Genomic DNA, 24,815 nt, shown 5'->3' on the forward strand with positions numbered 1-24,815 from the left:
CCGGCGCCGCCTCTCTCTTCCTGCAGCGTGACGACTGCTCCCAGCCAATGGGTTCACTCCGCTTGACTGTCCCTTCGAAGCTGATTGGTCCGCGACACGGGTAAAACGGGCCAATGGAACGATGACGGAGGGGTGCGACGCCATACGTCATTGCGGAGAGCTTGATCTCCGCCAATCAAGAGTGGCCAGCTTAGTCGGCGCCAACCAATGGAAAGGTTCCAGCGCGGGTTCCGCAGCCAATAGCTGGCCTCCACGAAGCCGTGAGGGAGGGTATATAAGGGTAGGCGGCCGGGGCGGCCTAGGCATAGCGACGGCAGTAGCGAGCGGAGCGGGTGTGTGCGAGGCGCGGTGACGGTGAGTGGGGCGTGCGGCCTAGTGCGTGGGGCTGGGGGCCCGGCCGATGGAGTGCCCCTGCCTCCCGGCGCGGCGCGGCGGGCCTGCGTCCGGCGCGGCGCTGAGCCGCTCTCCTCTCCCTTGCGCTCCGCAGGTTCCCGGTTCAGCATGAGGCGGGCGCTGCTGGTGCTGCTGCTGCTGGGCAGCGTGCGCGGCGAGGAGGACGACAAGAAGGAGGACGTGGGCACCGTGGTGGGCATTGACCTGGGCACCACGTACTCATGGTGCGTAGAGCGGGGGCGTCGCTGCCCGGCCGCGTCCCCGCGTCCCTCCCTCCTTGCGGCCCCGCGGGGCCGGGGCCGGGCCGGCCCGTCTCACCCTGCCTTGCTTTTCACAGCGTCGGCGTCTTTAAGAACGGCCGCGTGGAAATCATCGCGAATGACCAGGGCAACCGGATCACGCCGTCCTACGTGGCGTTCACCCCCGAGGGGGAGCGGCTCATAGGCGACGCGGCGAAGAACCAGCTCACCTCGAACCCCGAGAACACCGTGTTTGATGCCAAACGCCTGATTGGCCGCACGTGGAACGATCCGTCGGTGCAGCAGGATATCAAATACCTGCCGTTCAAGGTACTGCGGAGTCCCACTTCAGTGCCGAACCTGGCCCAGGCCACGTTGGTTTGGGGGAAGTGACCTGTGGGCTCAGATGCTATGTTGAAGCTCTATGGGACTGAGGTGTGATTAGGGTCTGCTGTGTCACAGATGCAGACTATGGCACAATAGGTCTTGTGGGTCTTAGACCCACACTCCAATAGGTGACTTACGTTTTCATTGTATCTTCCCCTTATTCATAATTGCAAAATGAATTCTCTTGGACATCCAAAAATCATTAATTGCTCTCCAATAAACCCTGTAACTTTTTTACTCACTGGGGAGGGTGATTAGGATGGAAACAGTTACCATCATTCACATATTCTGTCCCATAACTGGAGTACTGTAGTTCAGTATGCTAAATATCTTGCCTTGAATCAAAATGAAATGTATAGGTTGTGGGAATGGAACTGACATGTAATATCCATGTACCTAATTGTAATCAATGTGGGTTCTTGACATAAAATATTACTGGAGAGAACATCTGTCTTCTGCTCTTATCTCTTTTTTGACTTTTGAGTAGTGAGCATTGTTCAGGTTTCAGTTCTCTTCAAAGATTTAAAACGACTAGAAATATATTTTTTCTTCAAACTGAAGTGTTCTTGTCCTTGTAGGTTGTTGAAAAGAAGACCAAGCCATATATACAAGTTGATGTTGGTGGTGGACAGACAAAGACATTTGCTCCAGAAGAAATTTCTGCTATGGTTTTGACAAAGATGAAGGAAACTGCTGAGGCCTACTTAGGAAAGAAGGTAGGTTAACATAACAAATGGTCAACTGTGACATCTTGTAGAAGCAGCAGCTTTCCAGAATGATAAAGTGGCAGGTGATGAAAATCTCTCAAGCTGCAGACCAAAGTTTGAATCTTAATTTCTACCCAGTTTGGCTGGGAGCACTTGCAGATGTGAAGATGAGCTCAGACAGGACCCCCTGAACTTTGCTTAATTCTGTTATTGTCTGGGCCCTCTAGAGGTAGCCTTAAAGGAAGCCATTCTTCACCTGGAAGGTGAGAAGGCACTCTCCAGGCAGTGGCAATCCCTCTAACACTTTGAAATTGTCAAGTTTTCAGCTGCTTTCTTGCTGCTGGTTATTGAAGTTGTTACATTAATCTTCATCCTGCTCCTCTAGGTTACCCATGCTGTTGTCACTGTCCCAGCTTATTTCAATGATGCTCAGCGTCAAGCTACAAAGGATGCTGGTACCATTGCTGGATTGAATGTAATGAGAATAATCAATGAACCGTAAGTAGTTTAACTGTTCTACAGATGTCTTGCTGTACTAGGCCTTGTGAGTTCTCTAACTACTATTTCTTCAAAACAGTACTGCTGCTGCCATTGCTTATGGACTGGATAAGCGGGAGGGTGAGAAGAACATCCTTGTATTTGATCTAGGCGGTGGAACCTTTGATGTGTCCCTCCTCACAATTGATAATGGTGTCTTTGAAGTTGTGGCTACAAATGGAGATACTCACTTGGGTGGAGAGGACTTTGACCAACGTGTTATGGAACACTTTATCAAGTTATACAAGAAGAAAACTGGAAAAGATGTTAGGAAGGACAATAGATCTGTACAGAAGCTACGGCGGGAAGTAGAGAAAGCAAAGCGAGCTTTGTCCTCTCAGCATCAGGCTAGAATTGAAATAGAGTCCTTCTTCGAAGGAGAGGACTTCTCTGAGACACTGACTCGGGCAAAGTTTGAAGAACTGAATATGGTTAGTATTTGAAGCTACAGTTACAGTTGCTTTGAGGTAAATCAGTGGCTGGAGTTACTTGCATGTTTAGTATGTTCAGCTATTGCTTATACTGAATTAAATTTACAAAACACATTAAATGTAACTCTGCTATGAAGCAATAACTCCCCAGTTCACATGGGAGTAGGGCAAGTCTCTTGCCTTAGTTTCTCTTCCCAAGGACAGATGGTAAACTCACATCTGGCTGGAGTCAGTACTTGGTGTGTGTTTTGGCTTGCTCATGGTCATTTGTTGAGACCACACTTTGTCAAGATATATTTCTCCAGCATAGGTGAGAAAGTGCCTTACCTTACTATTGTAACTACTTGTGTTTTTAGGATCTGTTCCGTTCCACCATGAAGCCTGTGCAGAAAGTTCTAGAAGATTCTGACCTGAAGAAATCAGACATTGATGAGATTGTACTTGTGGGTGGCTCTACTCGAATCCCCAAGATACAACAGCTTGTTAAAGAGTTCTTCAATGGCAAAGAGCCTTCTCGTGGCATCAATCCAGATGAGGCTGTTGCTTATGGTGCCGCTGTTCAGGCTGGTGTCCTTTCGGGTGACCAAGATACTGGTAGGTGCAAAACTAAACTAGTAGCTTGCCAAATGTTTACACCTTTACCACAAGTATTGGAGCAGGTTTTTGTAAGCCTGGTACATGATTTCTGTTCTCAACTTGGAAGCTAAATTCTAGTTAACATTGTCACTAGGAACAGTCTATACTTGCCGTGCTTTCATAAGGGTACAGTAACCATGGGCCCTTGTAACTTCTAGTATAACAACTTGGGGTGAATCTCTAACTGTGAATAGGATTAAAGCTAGAAAAATGTCTTTTAGGTGACCTGGTGCTACTTGACGTGTGTCCTCTGACACTTGGCATTGAAACTGTTGGGGGTGTTATGACCAAGCTCATCCCAAGAAATACTGTTGTCCCCACCAAGAAATCACAGATTTTCTCCACAGCTTCTGATAACCAGCCAACTGTAACAATCAAGGTCTATGAAGGTAAGTGTCCTGTATCACTGAACTAAAATAGGATGTATCCTGTACACATTTGTCTTGTGAAAACTTTTTAAAAGCCTTACTAAGTTAGACATGGAGCAATAAATGACCATGCCTCAAAAGAAAGGTCATGTCAGAATTCCTCATTATAGCCCTTGAGAAGAGAACTCCTCTAGTGGGGAGACCTTGGTAACAGACCAATTCAAAAGGCTACTTGTAGCATCTTCAAAAATACTTGTGTTCTAGTAAGAGTGCTTGATTGGATTTGTCCAGAGTTCCTCTCCTCCCTTTTTCATGAGGGCTCTAATCATGTGGTCTCTAGAGGGAGAAGTCTAAATCGCCCCCATTCAGTTTAAAAGACTGATATTGCAAAGGCTTTTTACTACAAACCTGGGTGGCTCAGTATTCCACTTTACTGTTACAGGCAAAGGAACATGCTGCTCCAGGCAACTAAATAAAGCCAAAATTGAACACTTAGCCTACTCCCAAACAAGTAGTGTTTTATCTGGTCATCATTCAAAGATTCAAGTGTCCCCAAATTTTAGCTGGGCTTTCACCCCCCTTAAAGTGAAACAAAAATACAGGTTCAAAACCCAAGGTTAGCCATGTCAAACCACATGTAACCCCCCCCCTTTAGATACAGGTACAAACTAAAACTTTTACCTCTGTAGGTGAACGTCCTCTCACCAAGGATAACCATCTTCTGGGTACTTTTGACTTGACTGGAATCCCTCCTGCTCCTCGTGGTGTTCCACAGATCGAAGTTACTTTTGAGATAGATGTGAATGGAATCCTCCGTGTTACAGCGGAAGATAAGGGCACAGGAAATAAAAACAAGATCACAATTACCAATGACCAGAACCGTCTGACACCAGAGGAGATTGAGAGGATGGTTAATGATGCTGAGAAGTTTGCAGAGGAAGACAAAAAGCTTAAAGAACGTATTGATACCAGAAATGAGCTGGAAAGCTATGCTTATTCCCTGAAGAATCAGATTGGGGACAAAGAGAAACTAGGTGGCAAACTCTCATCTGAAGATAAGGAAACAATTGAGAAGGCAGTAGAGGAAAAGATTGAATGGCTTGAAAGCCACCAAGATGCTGAAATTGAAGATTTCAAAGCTAAAAAGAAGGAACTGGAGGAGGTTGTCCAGCCAATTGTTAGCAAGCTTTATGGAAGTGCGGGACCTCCTCCTGAAGAGGAAGCAGGAGAGAAGGATGAACTGTAAATCTTGGGATCTCTGAATGTTACCTTGTAAATACTGGACTCAGGAACTCTTCTGTTAAGATAATATTGAACTCTAATCTGGAATGTAATTGGAATCTTCACTTCTGAGTGGAGATGGAAATGTTAGCCCAAAGTGGCTGTTTACTGCTTTTCATTAGCAGTTGCTTGATGTCTGTGGGGAGGTGGGAGGGAAAGGGTAGTGGGGTGGGACTGTAAAATGAGTTGGGGTTTAGAAGTGTTCATGTGGAAAACATCCTAACTGGTCATGTGCATTGTGTGTAGAACTTTTTTCTACCCAAGTGACCACAATAAATTTGTTACTTACACTGGATCTAGCTTAACTTCTTATTTCCTGGCATGTCTGCTTAGACTACCAAACTCACTGGGTGCAGTTCACTTCCTTAAAATGCTCTTTTCAACTAAAGTTCTGTTCATGCTGCAAATAGTCCCACAAGCACTTCAGTGTAAGCATTTAACCTGAAGTGCTGCTAGTAGCTGGACAGCTGTCATGCCTAACTTGCTAGGAAAAAGGACCTACCTCCCTTAAGGTTCAGTGAGCAGTTAAAGTCCAAATCAGTGCTTCTCTAGGTAACCAAGGGGTGAGAGGACCAAGTCAGCCTCAAGAAGGCTGGATGATTTTTACTACAACTAATAAGATTAGTGCCTACAGCTCACTCAAGTTTAGCTTCCCTGAAGCACATTAAAGCACCCATAGGTACAAAGTACTTTTGGCAGGGGTGCTGTGTACCTAGCCAGCTGGTCCTTTTCCTCCCATTAGCAGGAAAGGGGGCTACTATGGATCAGCATAGCTGTTGTGTTCAGCTGAACAGATCAACTGAAAGGTATAGTTGAACAATTGGCTGCACTTGTGATTCAGCAATACTAAACTAAGCCAAACTTGGTCTCCTAGAGAGAGACACAATAGTACAATACAAAACATACATGCCTTCTGAGAACTACTTGTTTTGGCATATTCTCCTTAAGTTGTGCTTCAGTATGCATTTCTGCTAGTATTTATAGTATGGTTTTACAAAACTCTACCACATTACTAAAATCCAACCCACCTGTTTGTAAGGCTTAATGTGCTTTGTTCTGTACTTAGATATCACATTCCAAACCTGTTGTATGTAGAGGTATATCCCAGTCTGTGATAAACATACTGTTCATGTATCTTGGCTTTAACAGGATTTCTATTTTCTAATGCCAAAGCTGATTTCTAACTTTCAAAGTGGTGAGATGACACTCCCAGTGTCCTTTGACTTGGTAGCCTCTTAAGAGCTATTGGATGTGTGCAGCTTTGAGGCACAGAAATGTGACTATAGTGTATGGTGTAGCAGAGGCTTAGCAAACAGTATAGTGTAGGAAATACCTGGCTGAACCATGCAGCTAATTATCATGCACTCCTAGGCTCTCTGGCAGTACTGATTTAGCTCCAGTGTTCTGTATGGCACTTACCAGGAATTAGTTTCCTTACCCACAGCTTGCATTCTAAAAGCCCAATCCTACAAATGTCACACTGAAAGCAGTGGTATGACTTGAATAGAAAGTTATTAGGCCCAGATAAGACAGGAAAATGTTTTATATGCATTGTTTTCAGCTGGGCAGAGAGACTATTTAAAGATGCAGAAGTACTGCACTAAAAAGCAATCTCATTCTACACTACAGGGATTTTCCTCTTTAAGTGTGAGTACTTCAATGGAATAACCTCCTCCATTACCGTGAAAAGGCTGTATGTAGCTTTTACTAGATCCTGAGTTTTTGATGTCCCAGTCACATACCCTCTTATTTCCACACTAAACTCCATTCAACTGAACAACCACTTCTTGGCCTTTAACACACTAAGAGGGTAAGTCAAACCTGGACACAGTACTGTAAAATAAGGTATGGTTACTTTCTTCAGCATAATGCCATATTTATAATCCCTTAATGCATCCAGTTCCTTTATTTGCTGAACCATGAGGAAAAAGCTTCATGTGTAATGAACTTGCCTTCCCCCTTCATTCACTTGACAGCCACATGAACTATTTGGGGCAATGCATAGTACCTCTGATTCAGAATAAATTTTTTATTTGCCATCACTGTCCAATTATGTTAACTAATATTTCCACTTCACTATCCATTTCCTAGTAGTATTAAAATGTCCCACCTTCCATAGACCTAGCAACCACTCATAGCTGAATAGCAGAATGGGCTTTGCCAAGTTTCACTTTAACATTGATCTTTAAGACTAAGTTACAGGGAGAAAGCCACCAAAAATGGATTTCACAGAGGACAGATCTCAGCCCCTATTACTAGTTTACAATTTCATCTTTGGCTTATCTAGGAATACACTTCAATTTTTTTAAATGACAAACCTTCCTTGTCCTTGCAGTTAACTTTTAAGATACTAAATGAAAGGCTCACTGGCATAAGAATTAAATTTGGAATAATTAAACCCACCCACTAGTTTTAAACCTCAGCAGCATAAATATAATTGAGCAGTAGGTAAAAATAAGGTAACTGCCTATATGGATACTGTGCCCATCACTAGTATCAAGTTAAATCCAGGACCTTTACACTTCAGTATTGTGAGAGGATTGTAGCTACCCAGTGGTCACACCTGAGGGGAGCATGTGTAGGGGCTTATCTACACAGCCAATTTTAATGCTAGTTATACCACTGGAACACCCTTATGTTTTTTTTCCAAGTTTAATTTATACAGTAGAACCTCAGTTACAAACTGATCTGTCAACCACACCTCCTTTGGAACCAGAAGTACTCAATCACACACCAGCAGAGATCAAAAAATAAAAGCAAATACAGTACTCTTAAAATGTACAATAAAAGGAAAGCATTTTTCTTTTGCATAGTAAAGTTTCAAAGCTGTATTAAGTTAATGTACAGTTGTAAACTTTTGAAAGAATAATTTTGTGCAGAGTTAAACAACCTCCATTCCTGAGATGTTCATAACTGAGGTTCTACTGTATACTACTTCCAAACTGATAAGAAAAAGTGGAATAAGAGGCAAGCTAGGGATTAGACCAATATAGCAAGAGAGTTTTAACCATGCTGACATATTTATGCCAAACTTTCTCCATGGAGACCAGTTCTGAGAAATTAGAGATGGAGAGGACTTGCTAACCAGAAGGCTGCTATGGAAAGGTTACCTCAAACAGATGAAATTTAGTTTTTCCTTCAAAGCACATTCCATCAGCTCAACTTGATCACAAGGCAGATTCCAGAGCCAGCCACCTGGGCTTCAGCTCCACTCTTGCCAATAGCAAAATATGCATTAAATCTATCCTCTGAAGGAGACTATAAAAGGTAGCTGTACACATTTCTGGAGTTTGTGACCCTTTAAGGTGAAGGACATTACATACATGTAAATATACACAGCAGCCCAGGAAGGCAAAGTAATAAATAGAGTCATCTATAACAAGAGAATTTTAATAAATAAGATTTTCTTAGCACAACACTCAGTTCATGCCAGAATTTAATTTCTTGGCGTGATCTTGTCAGTTATAAACACTGAAAAAAGAATTAGATTTATACAAGTGGACAGTTTGAGTACTCTGGTTTTATTACTTAATCAGATTCACAATACAGTCCCTGTGAATCTCCCCTTGAGTATCCATCCCACCAAATATTAAAAACAAATACATCAATTTGTCTTCTGTGCAGTCTTTTCCTATTTGTTTTTTCTGATCGGAGCCCCCCTCATCACTGACTGTTTCAGTTGCTTCCTTCCCGATTGTATTTCTGCTGGTTACAGCTGAATCTCTGTTCTTAACATTGACACATACTTGCCATGGAACGATGCACATGGAATGGTCCAACCTTCCAGGGGGCAAAGGAGAATCAAATTCTAATAGCGTCCATTGTTGGTTTTCTGCAGTTCAAAAAAGACATAAAACTCACTGTGAAATCAGTTTGAAATTCACAAAATTGGAAAGAAGAACAAGGATAGTGGCATCATCAAATTATGGACTAGTCTGCAATGTTATAACCCCCTAAAAAAAAGAGGGTGGGGTGGGGAGGTCGTGCTGATTAACCATCACATTATACCAGTGTAGAATTGGAGTAATGCCACTGATTTCAATAGACACACACTGGTGTAAAGTTGTGGTAACCAAGAAGGGAATTGGGTTTGGAGTTTCCAGGGAAGATGTAATAATAATTCCTATGATAAAAATATATTTTTCATACAGTAATTAAGGGTAAAAACCTTTGTAGAATTTTATGAAAAAAAACTTCCCACCTATGTGATATTTATACATTGTATCCAGTGCCCCAGTTGGGTCCATTCCACCAAAAATGTACAGATGGTCTCCAAAGGCAGCAGCTGAGTGGGCTGCCCGTCCTCCTGGGACATCACCAGCAGCTGGTAACTTTTCCCATCTCATATCATCTATGGGCAGAAAAATAAATCAGTGGCTACATTGTATAGAATGAAATAAACGGCTATTTATTAGCATTAAAAGGCCAATAGTTGGGCAGGGTCTGAAATCCTCTGAATCAGCCCCATCTTTGAGTTTGCTTTTGTTTTAAAGCAGTCACACTTGGGCTTTGCTTGTAAGAGCTCAGGCTAGTAACAAGACTGCTGTTCTTTTGGATATGAACAACAATTGCAGGTACTTAGCACTTTCCTGCATCAGAGGTACTGTCCTTCTGGGGAGGTGGCATTGGTGGAAGCACAAAGATTTTCCTTTTATGGGGATGTGCTAGATTTCTTCTTTCCATTGCATGGGAGTTTCTGGTGGTACCAACAACCAGCAGGAGTACACTTGGTTGAGGATGTTCTCCCTCCCATATATAATAGGGGAGCAACTATAGTAGAACCTCGGAGTTACGAACTGACCGGTCAACCATGCATCTCATTTGGAACTGGAAGTACGCAATTAGGCAGAAGCAGAGATTTTTAAAAAAGCAAATACTGTACAGTACTGTGTTAAATGTAAACTACTAAAAAAATAAAGGGAAAATTTAAAAGAGACTTGACAAGGTAAGGAAACTTTTTCTGTGCTTGTTTCATTTAAATTAAGATGATTAAAAGCAGCATATTTCTTCTGCATAGTAAAGTTTCAAAGCTGTATTAAGTCAATGTTGTAAACTTTTGAAAGAACAACCATAACGTTTTGTTCAGAGTTATGAACAAGTTCCAGTCTCGAGGTGTTGGTAACTCTGAGGTTCTACTTGTATAGAACATCAATAGAATGGATAGAGCTTTCACTGCCATTCTGACTCATGAGAGTGCCTTACACAGTAAAGACAGAGCATTGTTTTAATTAATATTTACAGAATATGCTACTGTAGCCATTTATGAAAGAAACATGGAGTGCCAGTCTTTCAGATACTTTGTGGTAATTAATCACTGTCAAGCAGTTTTTCAGCAGTCAAAAGAACCCCAACAGCAACATACATTCAGCTCTTGGATACGTCAAATAGTAATTATCTCCATAGCCATATTACAGAAATGCCCATATTTCTCAGCTTGTAACCAGCAGTTGGCTTTGACAGAGGGGAGGCCCTGCACACACACTTTTGCATTGTCACCACCGATCCCAGTCCATTAGACCTGTAGACAAATCTCTCATTGAAGCCAATAGGATTTCTGCCTGCTTAAGAACTGAGGATCAGCATGACAAATAACAAAAGCAACATGCCCCAGCACCAACCAGCCACCCTGGAGCATATTTACTGCACCTTTCCAATAGTTATTTTAGTGGTTCTGTAAGAGATGGTCTCTCTCAAAGCAGACCACATCACACTACTTATTAATGCAGCTATAGCTACTTTATATACTTACTTGTATCAATGCAGAACAGATCATTGTAAAATTTATCACCAGATAACCCACCATGTATGAAAATCTTGGTCCCAACTGCAACCACCACATGGCCATGCCGAGGTGAGGGAGGATTACCATGTACTTCTGGCTGCGACCAAGTCAAAGTGGCTAGAAATGGGAATACATATGATTATGTGGTGCATTGTTGGAGTTCTGTAAAGACATTAAACCAGAAACACTTGTCTAGGGATCTCTAGACCAAGTCTGACAAGATGATTTTTAAATCAATAACAAAAGCCTCAAGCGTTTAGTTTCTGGGATTGTTGCAAAAGGCAATTCAAATACATACTCAGCAAAGAAATGCAGCTATTTGTACATCTCATCTAGAAGTAATTACACACTGTTGGTGTAGTAGAAAAAAATCATTGTTCTTGCTCTACATATTGTCCTTTCATAGTGAAGTGAGCAGCATATGTTCCCACTTCTGAAAGAGAATGGCTACTAGCAGCAAATTGTAGTAGAAGTTGGAGGATTCTGACAATACACCTCAATCCCTTCCCGCAATGCCAATGATACTTTCCTCTGAAGATACTACCCAGTTCCCCAGTGACTGTGTGGTGTTGATAAGCTTCAGGTAGGGTGTACAGCTCATCCATCTAATTTAAACCTGTAGCCAAAAACCAGTGTCTAATAATACACTATACCACTTTACCTAATTCTTTATGTATTATTTGCATTTCCAGGCCTTTATTCATCTCTGTGCCACACAAGCTTTCAGTCCAAGTTGACAATAAATCATTTAACTCAGTGTAACAAAATATTAGTTATTTAGAGGTACCTGTGTCAAACACGTGAAGTTGTGGATCTTTAACGGGCTCTGCTCCTTTATCTCCCCCTCCAAGAACATAAAGCCGGTCTCCTATAGCCGCTGATGACGTGTGGAATGTCCTAGGGAGTGGTTGAGTCCCAGTCACTTTAGGACTTTCCCAGATTCCTGTTTCTAATTAAAAGATGAAATGATAATTATTCACAAATAAATAACAAGAAGTTACCTTATTCATATGAATTCTTCAGAGCTGAGATTGACTTGACTAGGGAGTTATTAAACACACAAAACAGTGACAGGGAAAAAAAAAAAGTCAAAAGTGGCAAAAAATGACTTTTGGGAAATGAGTGAAAAATCCAAGTTGCAAGTGAAAGGTTGGTCAGCTGCATGTTTCTAATTCAGGTTTGTTTACACCACCTGACAAAGAGCTATGTCCATTCTACATTAGCCACATAGGATTTTGTGGAATGTATTTGTATGCTGAAATCAAATATGGTTCCCAGGATTTCCCACTAATGCTACAGAGCTCCTGTATTTATTCCACACCTAGAGATTTTTACAGGGAATCGGTCATTACCTAAGTTGAGACTTTTAAAAAACGCTCTTTACAAGCAATATATATGCAGCACCACTGAAATGCTGTCACCTGGGTAGTGGAGGACAACAGACAGGTAAAAAACAGGCACATAAGACAACAGAGAAGGGAGAGTAATTTTTGGTTAACAACTCCAGGGCAAACGCCTAGTTTCTTAAGAATCTTTAATATCCATACAGAGCAGACCACACTACCTCTCATTCAAATGGCCCACACACATTGAACTGCATGGTGGGCTGATACGGCTCTGGTAGGACCCATTCATTCGGCACAAAAATGCTCCTGTTAATGCCAAGCATGGGATTCGTTGCTGTGAAGCACTAGTGTCCAGTGCATTCCCTGCGGCAAGGAACCTGAGGGTCACACTGCAAAAGTCACCACAGCATTTTAGAAAGTCGTAGATTTGATTCTACCTCGTCTTTAACGCTCCTAGGAGGAGATAGAGGAAATCGTTTGCCTGTAAATACAGCTTTTGAAGTTGTAACCTGTACTTTACAAATCTAACAAAGTAATTCAAACAGTTTCTCACATGGATAACAGGTGCATATCCAATTGTCCAACAAAGAAAGAGAGAAGGCTGGGATAGGTAGATTCTACCACACACTTACCTAGATTCAGCACTTGAACACAGTTTCTATTTCCAGACTGGTCAGCCCCTCCAAACACCCAGAGGCTAGTGGGGCTGCTTGTGGGAATGAAGGTGGCATGTTCATATCGAGGCAACAGGCCCACCCAACCAGGCATTGCCCACTGGTGTCTATCTGCAATGGAGGGAGTAAGTGCAGAGTTCCATTTGCAACAACACTGGTGTTTCCAGTACTGCTACAGTTACCTTAGGCTGACTGAGGCATAGTGTAATCCATGAACAAATTTCAGCTAAATACAAATGCTACTTGAGGACAATCAGACATAGATAGATGGCTGATGGCCACCTCCTCAAGGGGTAAGTCTCAGGGCAGTTAGTCCTTTCAATATAAGACAACATAATTCAACTGAGATGAGCTACTTTAGTCTATCAACACTGCCCCTTGATGTTAGCCCATATTCTAATTTTGACAAGTGTGGAGTCTAATACTTGAAAGTGTCCCCATAAACACACTCCAGCACAGAAGCATGCGACAGATCACCCAATATCTTTCTTAGGTCACCCCTCCCACCCCCCAACAAAATGACTATGGATGTCCATAGCTCAGGACACAGACATGAGATTCAAGTCCAGAATATAAAGAAACTTGAAACCCTATTTCCTTCTAGGCTCTGATCCTTCAATGACATCCTCAGCCATATTCAGACCCATGTGGCTGCAGGATTGGGTCCTTCATCCATCTGGACAGGTTGTAACACTCAAGACTAAGGCTTGGTCTACACTACATCCTTACTTTAATAGAACTACATCGCTCAGGGGTATTAAAAATCCACACCCCAGAGCAATGTTGTAATGCCGACCGTCGCCTCAGGTGTAGACAGTGCTACGTGAGTGGGCAAGCTTTTCCTGCCGACATAGTTACCGCCTCTCGCAGAGGTGAAGTTATTAAGCAGATGGGAGAGCTGTCCCCATTGGCTTAGACTGAGCATCTTCACCAGACGCGGTGCAGGTGTGCTGATGTAAATTTGTAGTGTAGACCTGCTGTAAGAAGCTGTGTCACTGTTTCTAGGCCTTATCATCACAGTTTTTGCTGTCCCATTGAGGTATTTGCATGGATCTGGCCTGACCTCCCCAAACACAGTGAAGATTGAACAGACTTTTTGGTTTCCAAGGCCAGACAGCGTAACAGGCAACAAAACTGCTAAACACTTCCTGTTCTTACCCAGATCTATGATGTGGGCATCGGAGAAGCTGCCATTGGGGTCTGCTCCCCCGACGATGACCACTTTGCCTTTCCCAGCGGTTGGAACTGGAGGCAAATATAAGCAGTTATGGCCAACGCGTGCACTAGGGCTTTCTCCAAGGGGGACAAGTGTGTACCTAGAATAGGGAAATATAGGCATGAATCAGGCCTGGCGTGCACACAAAGGTTTGGGGAGGGAAGGACAGGGATATTTGTAGTGCCTTCAATGGGGAAGTGCTGTGCCAGAGAAGAAGGGTGTAAACCACTCCTGGAACAGGGAAATGAGGGGAAAAGTGAAAGTTTAGAATACAGATTAAGTGAAAAGATTGTGCCATTTATTGATGGGAAGAATGTAAAAAACATCCCCCACATTCTAATATGAACCCCATATAGTCATCAAAGAAGCTGGTGCTTTATTGGGCTTTAATAGGGGAATTTGATGCCAATCTAACAAATGATAGCCATGGTGGGGGGACTGAGGATGAATGGGGAATGTTGGGGTGCACTGACCATGTGGCCCTTTGGGGGACAGCTCCAGGCTCCAGAACCGGCAGCAGCTTCGGCCTCATGAATCTTGAGCAGAGGAAGGCAAAGCCAGAGTCATGGAAATCCCCCTAGAGTCTCTCTCCCTGCAGGCCCCCCAAGCCCCTCCAGCGCCTGCGGTGAAATCCCCCCCCCGAGACCCCCAAACTCCTCCAGCGCCTGTGGGGAAATCCCCCCCCGAGACCCCCAAAACCCCTCCAGTACCTGCGGGGAAATCCCCCCCCGAGACCCCCAAAACCCCTCCAGTACCTGCGGGGAAATCCCCCCCAGTGCCTGCGGGGAAATCCCCCCGAGGTCCCCCTCCCCCAGTGCCTGCGGGGAAATCCCCCCGGAGTCCCTCCCCCGCAAGCAGGACCGGTCCCGTCCCATCGTCTCCACAAGGTCGCTGATCGCGCGGCCCCACGCGGGTGCCCGGCCCTGCCTAGGCGGAGGAGCGGACGCGCCGGCGGGCTGGAGGACCAGGCGACCCGCTGGGCACTGCCCGGCTCCAGTCCCGGCCCGTTCGGCCCCCGGGGACAGCGCAGCCAGGCCCCGGCCCAGCCGCCCCCGCTCACCGCCGCTGCCCCCGGGGGGCGGAGAACCCGCGAGCTGGGAGAAGTGACCGCGCCTCGCGGGCTGCCCCGGCTACAGCGCCCGGCCCGGGCCCTCACTCCCCTCCGCCTGCTCCGCCCCGCCCCGCGGGCCCGAGCCTCGCTCGGCGGGGCGGGGTCAAGCCTCTCTCCTCGCCGCCCACCTCGAATATGGAGGGGCCCACAAAGACTACACTGCCCAGCATGCACCGCAGCCCGGGCAGCCATGGCTCCCAGCATGCTTTGCGCAGCGCGCCAAGGGCTGACGCAGAGCGCGCTGGGAGGTGAGGCGGATGCACCCCCCTGGTGGAGGTCTGTGGGGGGCGCCTTCGTTTCCTGTCCCTGGGTAGAACGGACTGACTGAGTTCCGGCTTCCTCCCCGAGCGGAGGGGGCACCCCGGAAGTTCCCCTCGTTTCCGGCTTGTGGCCGCGGCAGAGGGGCTTTATCGCCCCCGGAAGTTGCCGGCCCCCCACAGCTGCTCTGCTAAGATGGCGCCTCTGGACCTGGATAAGTACGTTGAGATTGCGCGGCTCTGCAAGTACCTGCCCGAGAACGACCTCAAGGTGAGGGGCGGCGTCCCGGGGCCGGGGCGGGCGGGCGGAAGGTAGCGGGAGAGAGCCGGGGTGGCGGCTTGGCCCCCTGCCGAGCGCAGACCAGGCTCCGGGCGCTGGGGCCCCTCCGCACTGGGGTGCGGCAGCAGCGCTGTTCCCGGCCTGTGCTCGCTCCCCTGGCGCCGGCAGCGGCCTGGCCTGGGAGAAGCGGAGACAGGTAGGTGCGAGCGGTCCCCGAACAGCGAGTGGCTGTTCGGTCAGGCACCCTGCCCGGAGGTCCCTTCTAGAAACAGGTTTGTTGCTAAGGTAGCCCGGCCTGTTTCTGTAGTCAGCTCTTCAGGGCTGGGACGTTGTCTGCAACCTTGTGCATAATGCCAGACCTGTAGCACAGGCCAATGCAGGCTATTCTGCAGATTGCTTTGACTAGGTACAAGCTGGAAGAAATATCCTTGTCTCAGTGTGGTTCTAGTCTGAAAAGTGACTGGCCTCTTCTAATGCTGCAGACCTCATACTATTGTACCTTAGAGAGAGAAGCTAGTGTAAACTAATCTCTCTTATTGGGCCAACTTTGGTGAAAGAGACCAGCTTTTGTGTTACTGAGCTCTTTTTCCAGTGTGGAAAGATCCTCAGAGCGTAGTCTACACTAGAATCACCACAGGGGCATAGCTGTGCCATTGTGAAGACGCTCTATGTCAGTGGGGGAGCTGGCATAAGAAAACCACACTGCCACTTACAGTCTAATTGATACCCCGAGTGACATAAGTTATACCAACAGAAGTGGTAGTGTGTACAAGCCCAGAGTGTCTCCGCTAAATAGGAAGTTGGAACAGCTTGTTTAACATAAGTAGTTCTTACACATTGTGAGACCATTAAAAGAGAAGTGGTCCATTAACCATTGTATATGGAGAGTCATGCAACAATAAATGTGGTACTCTGCTTCTATGACTCAGTGGAGTCAATGTGCCTGAGTATGTGAGTAGGATTCTATTCTTTTTTGTACATTATCAATGGAATTGTTTTCTAAGTTCCAGTGAGCTGTATCTATGTACCCGCAGTGAAGAACATGGGGTTGCACAGGTGTAACTGAGACCTTAGTTATTGATGAATGAGAAGGACAGAATTCAGTTTGAGTCTTTCATCCCAGGATAAGTTTTTAGGGTTTGCAGTTGGAAATTAACTCTTTTCCTTGAAAACTGAGCATATCTAATACAGAAATCATTGATACAATAAACATGAAATAACCACAGTGGTAATCTGTTTAATTTTTTAGAGCAAAACTGCAATTTAATGTAGCATTTAAATAATGTAAATTACACTGATTCTGTGAACTGTTGCTCTGAGCCTCATTGAGACTATAGTTAAACTGTATGAGTCTGTAGTGGCGCTTTAAAACATTAATTCAAGTGTAACCAAACTTTCTCACACGTTTATCATCCCAAGTCATGTCAGCATGGTTTCTCGTTGATGTCTAGAGAATTTGGTAACTGAATAAATCCTAAAGCAAATAATTTAGTTCATTAGTTTATAAATCTGTTAATACTTGATATTACAATGCACAAAACCCACAGGCTGATCAGTGTAAACTTTTTCTCTGTAGCGCTTATGTGATTATGTGTGTGACCTACTGCTGGAAGAGTCAAATGTGCAGCCAGTATCTACACCAGTTACAGTTTGTGGAGATATACATGGACAGGTAAAATGGCATGAATACTTGCATGTTCTACCCCTAGAGAGCAAGCAGAGTCTGTCACTTGCAAACATTTCTATAAAGCTTGATGGTGAATATAAATATATGGTTGGGGAAGCATAGTTCAGGGAAGCAGAACCATCTGCTGAATGTTCAGTAATTTGCAATATTTTGTATGCGCTGCTTTTGTGCAGTGGAAGAAAAACATACTGTTTTTAACTTTCCCTGAGTGTGCTTTTGGGAAGTCAGCCTCACAGATTAAGAAGCATTGCTGAATTATCCTCACTTACTTAAACTGCAATTGTTGAGCTGTTCAATGTAAATAGGGGCCTCATCCTAGAAGGAGGGAACTCCATTTGAAGTTGATGGGTGTTATGCATACAAAGGGCTTGCACACTGTAAAGCTGCTCTGGTGAAGTTTCAGCAGTTTAAATGTGGCTTTTTAACACCAAGTGGATGAATGGGAAATCTGTCCGTTGAGGCCATAATTGTTCAGCTGAACTTTTTCAGACCTACTTTTATCTTGTTCTTGAAAATAAGGATTACTTCTCTCTAAACCTAGATAAATTCCAATGAATTGTGCTAACACACTCTTAACTAACAATGATAACAGAACCCTTAATATGGACAAACTCTTTTTTGCAGTTTTATGACTTATGTGAACTGTTCAGAACTGGAGGTCAGGTTCCTGACACAAACTACATATTTATGGTATGTACATATTAGATGTTAGTTGGTCATTCAAAAAAAGTGTATGGAAAGCACTTCTACAATTACACTGTTGATTTAAAACAAATTTCAGACTTCTTTGGTTTTAGTTTCCATTTTAACTCTCTTGCTTGTAAACATATTTTCCGCTCCCAAATTTACTCTCTTTCACTTGGTTAATGTGCGTGGCTTTTATTTTGTCTACCTAAAATTTGAAATAGGTAATGCTGGTTCACATGAAAGGAAATGCATTTTATAGCCTGCTATCTAAAAGCTCTAGCTTACATTGGCAGTAGAAGGGAAGTAGAATATTTGAGTGGCTAATAAAGGAACTCCTGAAATGTTTCTTGGATGAATGGGAACATAAGAATCACAGAAGTAATGCTTCAGTTTTAAATGTGAAATTTCAAATATCCATTTAAATGTTTTTTGTTTTTTAAATATGTTTTCAGAATTCAAATAGCAATGGTGCTACGATGCCTCGTGGTGTTGGGCCTCTTTACGAATTGAGGAATTAGAAATAGATATGTTAGTGTGCACTTCTGAAACCATTTTTCCATTTATTATGTAAAAATATTTTTAATTTGCAGGGTGACTTTGTAGACAGAGGTTACTATAGTCTTGAGACTTTCACCTACCTTCTTGCACTAAAAGCTAAATGGCCTGATCGTATCACACTCTTGCGAGGGAATCATGAGAGCAGGCAGATAACACAAGTATATGGATTTTATGGTAAGTCTTTATAAACTATTTCTGAATTGTGGTTAACTAACCTAAAAATGCAGTGAACTGATTCTCTGTCCTTTCTTTGGTAAATTTGATTTTGAATACAATGTGTATAGCTTTTCTAGAGGCCAAGTGGATCATGAAATAGGATTCATCAGAGAAATAAGCCAATCTGAATGTATACACTGTCAAATAGTGAAGTAATGTAGCATAGTATGGGGAACAGTAATTATAGTCTTGAAAAGGACTATGCTCTAATCTACTGGGTAGAGTTCTATTTCCACGTCTGTCACTGACTTGCAGTAAGACCATAGGTCTTCACCTCTATGCCTCAGACTTCCTTATCCCAATTTCACAGATAAGAGCTTAATATGGGAGTTGAGGTTTAATATTTGAAGTGCTTTGGGATTGTCTGAAAAGTGCTGTAGAAAAACAAAATATAGAGAATTCTCTCTTTATGGCTTAGGACATAATAGGTTTTAATTCTAATTATACCAACTTGGTAACAAAGATGGCTTATCTGGTAAGTCACTGCTGGTGCAGTAGATGAGGCAATATTAGTGAATGAACACAAGATTAGTATTAGGCAATAACACAAATAATATAAACTGAGGGAGTGGGTTTGCCTGAAAGCTTTGGAACTACAATTAAGTTATGACAAGACCTGAGGAAATCTTTCAAGGATCTAATAGTTGCCTCACAAAATATGTACTCAAAAATGGACTTGATTTTGGATCCCTCTGGAAATGAGGAGAAATGGGTATAAATCTTGATATCTTAATCCATTATGCCTAAGGAATCCTTGCTTGCTAGGTCTGATTTATCCAGATCTATTAGAACCTAGTTACTTACGACTACATTGAGGAGGCTCTGTCCTCTTTGACCCAAAAATGTATTGCATGGTTTGGTTCTGCCTGTATAGATAGGGCCATGCTGTGCCACTGTGACTGCTTTAGGGGCAGTAGCTAGCAGAGCCTATTTGTGAGGGCTTTTCTTTGTGTCTCACAGTACAATCTTCAGCAACTCAAATGTGGAAATAACTTCTTTATTTAAAAAAACCCCCTAAGATTTGTCTGTTCAGTTTCCTTAGTGGCCTGATGGGGGTATTAGTTCCTATAGCACAATTTGGACCAGGTTGATTTCTAAACCAAACAAAGTAACTGTAGCTCTCTTCCTCTCCTTTGGTAAGAGCATCTTCAGAAGCATCTGTCTTATTTAATCATCCCAGTAGCATCTGACTTATTTTCATACCACAAGAATTGAACCAAGGACTTGTTCATGGTGAACTAAATTGAGATTTGAGTTGTGGGGGGCGTGAAGACGCTTTTTATGGAGGCAGCACCTTTAGTCACATTCAGATGGGAGGAAACCTGTGCCAAAATATTGCTTGAATATGCAAGAAATGAGAAAACCACTGCCAGTGGAGTGGACAGATGGCCATAAGAAAAATCCTTTCTCATTGTATTACAGTCAGTGTTCCTATGTGGTGGCCCAGCATATTTCTTTGCTCATCTAGTTATTGAGATTTCAAGTTCTAGGGTAAATATTTGAGGGTTTTTTCCTTAACAGAATTGGGGGGGAAATGTCAAACAATAAAATGGTTTCTCTATTTAACAGATGAGTGCCAAACCAAATACGGAAATGCAAATGCTTGGAGATACTGTACCAAAGTCTTTGATATGCTCACAGTAGCAGCTGTAAGTTTTAAACTCACTTTAAAAACATAAAGCAGATTATTTTGCATCATTGTTTCACTAGGCACATGTCTAAGAGGCCTTTGTCACATAGTGTCTAGAGACAAACTGAAATGAAAAGTAAAAATATTCCAGGCTTCACACATGAATCCTGGACTAGTGGGTGGGGGAGAAGTAGACATGATGTATCGTGACTTTTAGAAAGTATTTTTATACACTTCTGCATGACATTCTCATAAGCAGACTAGGGAAATATGGTCTAGATGAAATTACTATAAGGTGGGTACACAACTGGTTGAAAGACTGTACTCAGAGTAGTTATCAATGGTTTGGTATCGGGGGGGCGGGGAGGAGGATCTAGAGTGGTCCTGCAGGGAGTCTGTCCTGGGTCCAGTACTAGTCAATATTTTCATTACTGACTTGAATAATAGAGGGAAGCGTGTGCTTCTACAACTTGCAGATGACACCAAGCTGGGATAGGGTACAAGCAACTGGAGGATAGGATTAGAATTCAAAATGATCTTGATAAATTGTTGAATTGGTCTGAATTCAACAAGATGAAATTCAATAAAGACAAGTGCAAGTACTCAAAGGAAAAAGTGAAACACAGACCTACAAAATGGGGAATAATTGGCTAGGCAGTCATACTGTTGAAAAGGATTTGGGGGTTATAGTGGATCGCAAATTGAATGAGTCAGCATAAGAACAGCCATACTGGGTCAAACCAAAGGTCCACCTAGCCCAGTATCCTGTATTCTGACAATGGCCAATACCAGGTGCCCCCACGGGAATGAACAGAACAGATAATCAAGTGATCCCTGTCGCCCATTCCCAGCTTCTGGCAAATAGGCTAGAGACACCATCCTTGTCCATCCTGGCTAATAGCCATTCATGGACCTATCCTCCATGAACTTACCTAGTTATAGTCTTGGCCTTCCCAACCTCCTCTGGCAAAGAGTTCCACAGATTGACTGTTTTGTGTGGGGAAATTTTTTTTTTTCTTTTGTTTATTTCAAACCTGCTACCTATTAATTTCATTTGGTGACCCCCTAGTTCTTGTGTTATGAGAAGGCATAAATAACACTTCCTTATTTATTTTTTCCACACCAGTCATGATCTTATAGACCATTATCAATGTGACACAGTTGTGAAAAAGGCTATTGCACCCCAGAATTATATTAACAGGAGTGTCATATGTAAGATACAGGAGGTATTGTCCTGTTCTGCTTGGCACTGGTGAGGCCTCACCTGGAGTTCTGACTAGTTCTGGGCACCACGTTTTAAGAAAAATGTGGAGAAACTGGAGAGTCCAGAGGAGAGCAGCAAAAACAATAAAAGGCTTAGAAAACCTGACCCATCAGGAAGGGCTTAAAAAAACCCCCAGGAATGTTTCTTCTTGAGAAAAGAAGATTGAAAGGGGACATAAGCCTTCAATTCTGTTAAGGGCTGTTATAAGGAGGATGGTGATCAACTGTTCTCCATGTCCATTGAAGGTAGGACAAGAAGTATTGGGGGTTAATTTGCAACAAGGAAGATTTAGGTTAGATATTAGAGAAAACGTCCTAATTTTGAGGATAGTTAAGCACTGGAATAGGCTTCCAATGGAAGCTGTAGAATCAGTGTCACTGGAGGATTTTAAGAATGTTAGTCAACACCTATCAGGGATGGTCTAGGTAGGCTTAGTCCTGGGTGGATGGACTAGATGACCTCTCGAGGTTCCTTCCAGCCCTACATTTCTATGATTCTATTCTTTCTCTCAGTTAATAGATGAGCAGATTCTCTGTGTACATGGTGGCCTATCTCCTGACATCAAGACACTGGATCAAATTCGAACCATTGAACGCAATCAAGAAATTCCTCACAAAGGAGCCTTTTGTGACCTTGTCTGGTCTGATCCAGAGGATGTTGATACCTGGGCAATTAGTCCCCGAGGAGCAGGTTGGCTGTTTGGTGCAAAGGTCACAAATGAGGTAAAATCATCATAATAGATAATGTAAAATTATTGAGGAACCAAATTAACTAAAACATTGCTTAGCTTTAAGTTTGATGCTCTAATGCAGGGGTAGGCAACCTGCGGCATGCGAACTGAGTTTCAGCGGCACTCACACTGCCCGGGTCCTGGCCACTGGTCCGGGGGGCTCTGCATTTTAATTTAATTTTAAATGAAGTTTCTTAAACATTTTAAAAACCTTATTTACCTGACATACAACAATAGTTTAGATATATATTATAGACTTATAGAAAGAGACCTTCTAAAAATGTTAAAATGTATTACTGGCACGCAAAACCTTAAATTAGAGTGAATAAATGAAGACTCGGCACACCACTTCTGAAAGGTTGCCGACCCCTGCTCTAATGGCACAACAGAAATAACATTGTGTGGTTTGATGACTATGCACAGTGCAATCGTTTTACAAGGGAGACCAGTAGAGTAAGCTGGGATGGTTGCTTTTAATACTAATCCATAATAAAAGGTCTCAAGATAATCTTAGTAACAAGCCATTTCAACTTCTACAACAACCTGCACATCTGCCACTGTTTTGTTTGTGAACTCCCTATTTTGTTCTTGTGGTGAGATGGTGATCAATCTTTCTAGCGGGTGGTTATCCTAGTACAGGAGGTGATTGGCTTTGGGAGAATACTTGGATGGAAACATTTTTCATTTCTCTTTCTCACCAAAGTTCCCACATTAGTCTTCCATTGAACAAAAGCTTCAGTAACTCTGGGAATACCCATTCACTAAAACATGTCAACCTTTTTCAGATTATTGAAATACCAGAACTAGTAGTGTCTGATTTGTAGTATAACCTGGCCTTTGGAGCTGTTGTAGTGTCATAATCCAAAAAGCCTGAACATATTACATGTTGTATGAGCCTTAAAAATATGCAAATAGAGGTGGTGCTTGTGTAGCCATTTTACTTATTTGGGTTGATGGCACTCAACTTGTTTTGGGGAGAAAAAAAAAATAATCTCCCTGTCCATTTATGGCACCACTGGTTGTGTTAACACATTCTTGACTGGTTGACTAGTTTCTAAGCTTCTGACGGACTAGATTTTCTGCTGTGAAAGAGAACAACTATCTCAATTTGGTAGGTCTCAGGAGTTAGAGGCAAAAGCCAGGGGTCTGAAATGAATGGTATTTCATCTGCAGTTAAACTCAGTGGTGATTCCTGTAGAAGGCTTTTGTCTGCAGGTTTACCCAGCAGACCTCTTCTCCTTGAATAAAATACTGAAATCTTGAGACACAGCAATGTTCTAAGTAGTAAAGAGCTGTTATGTACTAAGCATATGTAACTATTTACTGTAAATATTTATATATATATTTTTAAATTACAGTTTGTTCATATCAACAACTTAAAACTCATCTGCAGAGCACATCAGCTAGTGCACGAAGGCTATAAATTCATGTTTGATGAGAAGTTGGTAACAGTATGGTCTGCTCCAAATTATTGTTACCGTTGTGGAAATATTGCATCAATCATGGTCTTTAAAGATGTAAATACAAGAGAACCAAAGTTATTCCGTGCAGTTCCAGACTCAGAACGCGTAATTCCTCCTAGAACAACTACACCGTATTTCCTTTGAGATCTTTTCCCATCCTGCTGTTTCCCCATTTCCTTGTACTATCCCTCTATACTTTTTATTGAGCACTTTGCTGCTGAAATGCTGCCTCTTGCCTTTTTTATTTTTAAATTATCTAAATGTATTGTGTATTATGGTGTCTGTAGCAGTGTCTTGATTTCCTCCCCCCCCACATGCCCTCCCTCATTTGAGAATGCTTGTGAAATGTCTTTGACATTTATTTATCCTGCTGCATGTAGTTCTTGCATATGTCTGTTTTTAGGTTAAACATTTTCCCTTTACAAAAAAAAATCATAATACATTGGAACTATTTTGGCCCCATTATATCATTCTACTTTTTGTTTGGTAAGTTTTAAGAAATTTCAGCAGCAAAGTTATTACCTAGTGTGCACGATGGGACTGTAAATGCGTTGTGTTGTGTACACATGTCTGAGATGTAAAATTGAATCGTCCTTGTTAGATCTTGTTTTAAGTGAATATAAAAGTGGTCTAAAGGGCTGTCTCTTCCTTTCCCCCCACCTTTTTTTTAGGATTCCAATAAAAATACAAAAAACTGCTACAGCTATTGAATTTGTACATTATAATAATTGTTCTGATTTTTCAGATACCTTGTATTTTTAATAAAGTCATATCTTAAATAAAACCCACCTCTAGGTTAAATATTGCAAATAAAAATCCTACTTTGTTGATGTGAGCATGTCTTTTTTTTTTCCTACTCACTAAGAACTACTTAACCCTTTGGCTATCAAGTATAGAACTGACCTTAGTTTTAACAATAGTGTTTTTTGGAAGCA

The 24,815-nt window shown here is 42.8% G+C and overlaps 3 protein-coding genes across 3 annotated transcripts; 2 read left to right on the forward strand and 1 right to left on the reverse strand.

Moving 5' to 3' along the window:
* Positions 1-300: 300 nt before the first annotated feature.
* Positions 301-5,266, forward strand: HSPA5 (heat shock protein family A (Hsp70) member 5). Its single transcript, XM_065418921.1, has 9 exons — positions 301-354; positions 488-617; positions 731-962; positions 1,598-1,735; positions 2,112-2,224; positions 2,304-2,694; positions 3,051-3,288; positions 3,552-3,719; positions 4,388-5,266. Exons 2-9 carry the CDS (start codon positions 502-504, stop codon positions 4,942-4,944), a joined length of 1,953 nt encoding a protein of 650 aa, XP_065274993.1. The 5' UTR covers positions 301-354; positions 488-501; the 3' UTR covers positions 4,945-5,266.
* A 3,215-nt stretch (positions 5,267-8,481) lies between these two features.
* RABEPK (Rab9 effector protein with kelch motifs) lies at positions 8,482-15,312 on the reverse strand. Its single transcript, XM_065419021.1, is given in 9 exon segments — positions 8,482-8,811; positions 9,181-9,330; positions 10,729-10,878; positions 11,549-11,710; positions 12,740-12,892; positions 13,940-14,097; positions 14,471-14,533; positions 15,237-15,252; positions 15,255-15,312. Coding segments are annotated over 9 exon segments (1,218 nt in total). The 3' UTR covers positions 8,482-8,503.
* Positions 15,313-15,323: 11 nt separating this feature from the next.
* On the forward strand, positions 15,324-24,707 carry PPP6C (protein phosphatase 6 catalytic subunit). Its single transcript, XM_065419022.1, has 7 exons — positions 15,324-15,636; positions 17,222-17,317; positions 17,957-18,022; positions 18,610-18,751; positions 20,363-20,442; positions 22,200-22,409; positions 23,776-24,707. The coding sequence occupies exons 1-7, from the start codon at positions 15,562-15,564 to the stop codon at positions 24,022-24,024; spliced, it is 918 nt and encodes a 305-aa protein (XP_065275094.1). The 5' UTR covers positions 15,324-15,561; the 3' UTR covers positions 24,025-24,707.
* Positions 24,708-24,815: the final 108 nt, after the last annotated feature.

This window comes from Emys orbicularis, chromosome 18 (assembly GCF_028017835.1).
Source record: "Emys orbicularis isolate rEmyOrb1 chromosome 18, rEmyOrb1.hap1, whole genome shotgun sequence".
Taxonomy (NCBI): domain Eukaryota; kingdom Metazoa; phylum Chordata; order Testudines; family Emydidae; genus Emys; species Emys orbicularis.